Source organism: Gadus chalcogrammus, chromosome 1 (genome assembly GCF_026213295.1).
Source record: "Gadus chalcogrammus isolate NIFS_2021 chromosome 1, NIFS_Gcha_1.0, whole genome shotgun sequence".
Taxonomy (NCBI): domain Eukaryota; kingdom Metazoa; phylum Chordata; class Actinopteri; order Gadiformes; family Gadidae; genus Gadus; species Gadus chalcogrammus.
The window spans coordinates 11,633,495-11,640,090 of record NC_079412.1 but is presented as its reverse complement, the minus strand read 5'-3'; the positions used below and the strand labels follow the sequence as shown (position 1 = coordinate 11,640,090).

General features: G+C 39.9%; 1 protein-coding gene across 1 annotated transcript; it reads left to right on the top strand.

Moving 5' to 3' along the window:
- The first annotated feature begins 1,100 nt into the window (after positions 1-1,100).
- Positions 1,101-5,812, top strand: LOC130390989 (monoacylglycerol lipase ABHD6-like). The gene is made up of 8 exons (XM_056601174.1): positions 1,101-1,393; positions 2,591-2,747; positions 4,308-4,421; positions 4,611-4,743; positions 4,891-5,048; positions 5,144-5,198; positions 5,288-5,388; positions 5,481-5,812. Exons 1-8 carry the CDS (start codon positions 1,269-1,271, stop codon positions 5,649-5,651), a joined length of 1,014 nt encoding a protein of 337 aa, XP_056457149.1. The 5' UTR covers positions 1,101-1,268; the 3' UTR covers positions 5,652-5,812.
- The last annotated feature ends 784 nt before the right edge of the window (positions 5,813-6,596 follow it).

Below are 6,596 nucleotides of genomic sequence, written 5' to 3'. Positions count from 1 at the left end.
TGTTGCTACCCTGACACCCGGTGGTAGATCATAGCACTGTGGGGGGGGGGTCTGTTGTGATAGGGTTCAAGTAGGCCTAATACATTTTCATTTGAAATAGAAATGTTGCTTGCAGATTTGGAGAATATCTTCTCAAAAAGAAAGCTCCATTGTTGGATTTGCAGAATGTCAACTATAAATACTTCCTTCCCAATATGCTGCTGGTCCCTAGGGTTCTGCACTGTGTGGATAAGTTCTCATTTTCAACCATGTTGATAAAAGCCAGATTATACACAAGCCCCTCCCTTCTTTTTAGGCCTCTCATCCTGTTTGCATCCAGATATGTGTTACTTCCTCCCTTCACTGGAATTTGAATGAATGGGTGATGGAAAATTAGTTGAAAAAGACGCAAATACTGTCATAACAGAAGATATTTATTGTTAGATTTTTTGAAACGTCACCATTGTGTTGTGCCTCCTTACTGTTTTGAAACCGTCCGCAAAAGAATATGGTACAATGAATAGCTTTATTTTGTGGCTTGATATTAAACTATTGTCAAATGCACTACAATGGATAAGGAAATCCGTTCCACACTTTTGATCTTTCTTTGTAGTATGTATGGTTTTATATTGAAAGCTCTCACTTTTAAATATATACAGAGGCATACTTTTATCAAGCAGTAGGATATCTTGAACCTCAGTGGATAGCAAATGATTTGTACATGTTATAGGATGGATTTTATGACCACATTATTGTATGCCTCACTTTACCGCGCTCTGGGCGAACACTGATCTGCACGCTCACTTTAAATAATTGACACAATAACAAAGGGGCCTGGTTTCACACAATGAACCGATCAATCAATACAGTCAGCCCGACCAAATAATCAGCCCGGCTAGTGTTCTTTCCAAGGACATTTGACCATATGTCTGTATCACAGACATTGAGACCTTCTGCCTTTGTTTGACCATCAGTTATGTGTGCCAGCTCCTGACCGACGATATATGAAGAGGAAAATAATCGGAATACGTAAGTTAGGATCATTTCCAAATCTTTTCATCGTTCCAATGTCTAAATATGAGTTTACGGTGTGGGAAAAGACTTTCACTAATACTAACATTTTTCCTTCTGTGTTCTGGGTTTGAAGACATATAATTTATGTTATATGCCTGTAAGTATCCAAAGGCTTTGTGTAGCAGTCAAATATTGATATGGGTAATAGTATTTGAACTTGATACGTTTTTTTGAGGTATGCAAATGTTTATTTTGTTTGTTTCGTTAGGGGTGCCATGGCTGCTGATTTTGATGTGGTGAACCTGTTTGTAATTGCTGCTGCAACACTGGCTATTCCTATTGTGGCTTTTGGTGCATCCTTTCTTCTTTGGCCCTCAGTACTCATTAGAGTATACCACTGGTAAGACAGACAGTTTAGTACTTTTTATTATTCTCTTCTCAACTATTATAATATGGTGTATATTGTATGAGCAAGCGTCTGCCCCTATCCGAAGTTGGGCTTGGGTCCAGATTACCCTGGTCAAACCTATATGCCAATGAAGAAGTATGATCAAATCAAAGTGCAGGTTTCAAGTCTGTTCCTTAGATTGCTGATCTCACAGGATACCAAAAACCCTCCCCACAGTCCTTCCGTGGTTAATTAAATTCTCTTTCTGCGTGTTAATCATGTTTGCCCTCCTATTATTGTCCTCTTTAATTCATCACACAACAAACTATATAATATTGTTGTCATATATTAACACATGACAGGGGGGGGGGGGTAGCAGTAACCTCTGATCATCACCTGTTTAAATAAAAAAAGGGTGTAACCCACTGATTCCTATCGGGTTACCGTTATTCAAATAAAGCTAGACAGAAACTACCTACACCCTCTCTAGGCTGAAGATTTTGTGGGGTGTGATACCTGGGCAACATCGGCCCCAGACCTGTTGGTGTGTGGGGGATCTGTCGTTGGGCATGTGGGAAAAAATAAGAGCCATTTGGGGATGGAGACAGAGGTCTGGCAGGGAGGAGAAGGTTGAGAACCGGATGAAGGTGAATAAACATAAATTGTTCGATCAACTGCGCCAGAGGAGTGGAGCGATAGAGAACGATGTTTGGCAGGCAGCGGGATAAATATCAGGATGAAAGCTTAACATATGTGGGGGTCAGAGAAAGGAATCTGGCACAGAGGGGCGTGATCTGGCAGAGAAAATGTGTCATGAGCTAACAGTAGGGGTCAGAGACAGGGCTCTGGCAGGGAGGAACAGAACAGCATGAGGAAAAACAACATCCAACTGTTTAATGATTAATACATTCCTCAACACTGAGGAGGTCTGATTTCTACATCTTAATTTCATTTTATCAGCAGTGACAACATTTAGTTCTAAAGCAAAAATGATATGCGCAGGTGTGTGTGTGTGCGTGTGTGTGTGTGTGTGTGTGTGTGTGTGTGTGTGTGTGTGTGTGTGTGTGTGTGTGTGTGTGTGTGTGTGTGTGTGTGTGTGTGTGTGTGTGTGTGTGTGTGTGTGTGTGTGTGTGTGTGTGTGTGTGTGCATGTAGACGATATGCTTGAACACAACACAGTGATCAATCCAGATGAACTGCTGTTGTTCAGGTACTGGAGACGGACTCTGGGCCTTCAGGTGCGCTACGCAGACTGCGGCGGCTACCGCTTCTGTTACTCCTGCAGGGGCAAGCCGGGAATGAGGCCCTCTATCCTCCTGCTGCATAGTTTCTCTGCTCACAAAGACACCTGGCTCACCGTTGTCAAGGTAATAGGAAGGCACAACAATGGTTGATTATTATATGAGTGCTGCATGCAGCGCTCAACTATTGTTCTTCATAAGTTTTATTCTTTCTTTCTTTATTATTCTCTACAAACTTTGAGACCTATCTCCTTCCTCGATTTCCAATTTCCTCACACACACACACACACACACACACACACACACACACACACACACACACACACACACACACACACACACACACACACACACACACACACACACACACACACACACTCACACACACACACACACACACACACACACACACACACACACACACACACACACACACACACACACACACACACACACCAGTGCAGTGCAGGGCAATAAGTTTGACCTTTCAGATTCTTCAGTTCAATTAATTTTACATTTCTGCATCTTTAGCAATGCCTTGCGAATTTCCTTCAGCTGTCACTTTCTTTCTTTCAAATCCCTTCATTTGATTTAAGCCATTTAACATTTATTTATTGTCTTAATATTTGTGGCTTTATTAAAAAAATATTTTCAAACTCACTTTGCAGCACTCACCGCATTGTATGCAGGAAATTCCTTTTCTAGTTAACATTAATCTTGGAAGCAGATGTCTAACTATTTTTCGACCGGAACTTCTAGGGGGAGACAGCACAGAGCCAAAAACTGAAAGATATTTTACCAAAGGGATTCTACCCTAGAGAAACTGATTCATGCCAGAACCTTTGTAGGTGTATTTCAATAGTGGCCCGTATACAAATAGACACTATTTTACAGTTTACTACCTGAGGCAGAGTTTGGATTCACTAAATAGCCAATTACGCTCTTACAGATAAAAAATATGCAGTGAAATAAAAGTAAGCCATGTTCAGCTAGGTATGGGCTTGTTGGCTTGTCAGACTTTACATTAGTAATCAATGTCAGTTTTTTTTTATCCCACATTAATATTAGATAAATAAATTAAAATAAAATACATCATTGCAACTTTGCACGTCTTTGATGTGCCATGAATATTTAACAATTACAATAATTCAACACGAAAACACATAATCAGAAGGTCATTTTTCTGTATGTGTGTTTGTGGGTTGTTCTGCTGAACTATAGCGCTTGATTATGATCATAATAAGGCTTGTACATCGCAATGTCACAACTCAATTTTGGGAGCATAGGATCATTTAAATAATGTTAAATAATAAATCATGCAAGAATTTGTCATTATGGGGCAAAATTGTTGTGTTTGAAACTGCCACAGCGTGTCTCATTTGAGATTTGGCAAAACAACAATTTAGATTAATACAATGGTTTTCACATTGGTTTACAGCACTACAGCTCTCGGTATAGCAGAGTATGGCCCACAAAAAATCCCCTGATGCATTCTGATGTACAAGCCCTGTATACATTTACAAGGGTCTAAAGATTTGAAAGGACGGATTGCATTGACATACTAGAACAGACATCACTCCCAAGGACCCCCCTCTATTGAAGTTGACTTCTTGCTTTTACACACAATTTCTTGTAAATAAACATATCAGCATTATGAGTGGTAACCTCCTCCCCTTTGTGCTTAAGTATCTACCCAAACATCTGCACATCCTCTGTGTGGACATGCCTGGGCATGAGGGGACAACCAGAACCAATAAAGACGATTATTCGATTCAAGGACAGGCCAGACGGATCCGTCAGGTAGGTCTTTTTAAAATATGATGCCTTTTCTCATTTTGGGTCTTTCAAATAAAAAGTTGGTTAACTTATTTTTGTCCAATAAACAAGCCACAAAAATTCATCAATAATAATATACTGTTTGTCTAATGGAGTTTCCCCCGGCTTTCAATTGACCTGCTTAAGCTCAATTCATTTCATCTCATTATGTAGTTCGTAGAGGCCATCCGCTTGAACAGGAAGCCCTTTCATTTGGTGGGAGCCTCGATGGGGGGCAGTGTGGCGGGGGTCTATGCAGCCTGCTATCCCTTAGATATCTGTAGCATGACACTAATTTGTCCTGATGGTAAGTCTATACTGTCTGTAAGTCTAATTGAATCTGTTCAAAATCGACCATGAAATGCATTGTTGTCCCTGATCGGTTGATGTTTTGGTCCTAAAGTATCAGGGCTTTTTTTGAAGAATAAGACATTTCTTTCATTTTAACCCACAGGTATAAAACATTTATCTGAGACCAAATTCGACAACCATCTACAAGACCTCCAGCACAACCAGTATACACTAAGCATCCCACTGATTCCAACCACACCGGAGGAGATGGAAGACATGTTGAAACTCTGCTCCCATGTTCGCTTCAAGATCCCTCAGCAGGTCAGATCCACATCATTTTTAAATCATAGAGATGTAGACTCACAATAATAATATATTTACTAATCATAAAATGTATTTTTTTATCCATTGTTTAGATTCTTCAAGGTCTGGTAGATGTTCGGCTTCCGCACAATGAATTTTATGAAGAAGGTTGGTGGATTGCTTAGTTGCTTATTGTCCATTAACCATATTCCCTCGATGTGAGCTAAAGGCAATTCATTTATTTTGATTTTTTTAAGTTTTCATGGAACTCATCAGCGAAAGATCAAGATATGCCTTACAAGAGCACTTGCATCTGATTTTTACACCTCTACAAATAATATGGGGCAAAAAGGACCAGGTATGATACAAATGTGTATTTTACTTGGCTAGGTTTAAGATGCATTAAATGATTTGGGATAGCAGATAATTCAACGTTAACAATTTTGCCAGGTGGTGGATGTCTCTGGTGCTGCGATCATTGAAGAACATATACCTGGGTGCAGAGTGGACCTGCTGGAGAACTGTGGCCACTCGGTGGTAATGGAAAAGCCCAGACAAACAGCAAAACTCATATTAGAGTTCATCATCGCAAAGCAAAATACCACCAAGAAGTCATCGTGAAACATCAAATATATATCAAATTATTTTATTTAATTGCCAGATTTATATTAGGCCTAGATAATGTAGGTCTACTTCCTAATAGGTGTCATTATCTATAAAGCCCTTTGTGTCTGGTTTAAATTGATCTGAAAATATTGATATTTCCAATAAAATAAAAGTTATGGAACTAAACATTGATAGATAGATAGATACTTTATTGTCATTGCACATGTCACAAGTACAGAGCAACGAAATGACCATCCCGTCCAAGAAACATAAAAGACAGTGTGGGGAGACAGGACGGAGAGACCGTCAGGGCTCCCTCGTTAGATAAGATAAAGGTAAACAAGAGGGTAAACGAGGGGGAAAAAAAAGTTAATTCCCAAACTATGCTCCTGTGTGTGTGCGTGCGTGCGTGCGTGTGTGCATGCGTGCGTGTGTGAGTGTGTGTGTGTGTGTGTTGAGTGGGTTGCTCAAATCCAATCTCTCTCAACTACAACTTTCGACTATGGCAAGCCGATTTGACGTAAATTCGCTAAACTGGATATGCGTTGCAGATAACTGCAATTCTGTTTCGCCTAGTCAAAAATAACATTTCGCATATCCGCAACTATATTCTTCCTATCCACAATTGTCATTTCAGATATCCAGCAAATTCCTCCTAGAAATGACGTCATTTTTGCCATTCATCATGTCTATGGGGTTTCTCATTGCAGATATCTACAATTCAGTTGCGGATATCCACTTTGTATTTACGGATATCTGCAGCTGAATTGTAGATATCTGTAATTCCAGTTTGAGATATCTACAATTTGATTCTGACTAGTTATAATTCATACTTTGCAGTCACGTGACTACCATGGCCAAAAAACGCAGGCAAAATGGCGACGAATAGCGGCCAGCCAGGGGAATTGCAGCCAATCAACTATTTAGACCATAAATGTTCAAATTAGATATCAAGAAAAG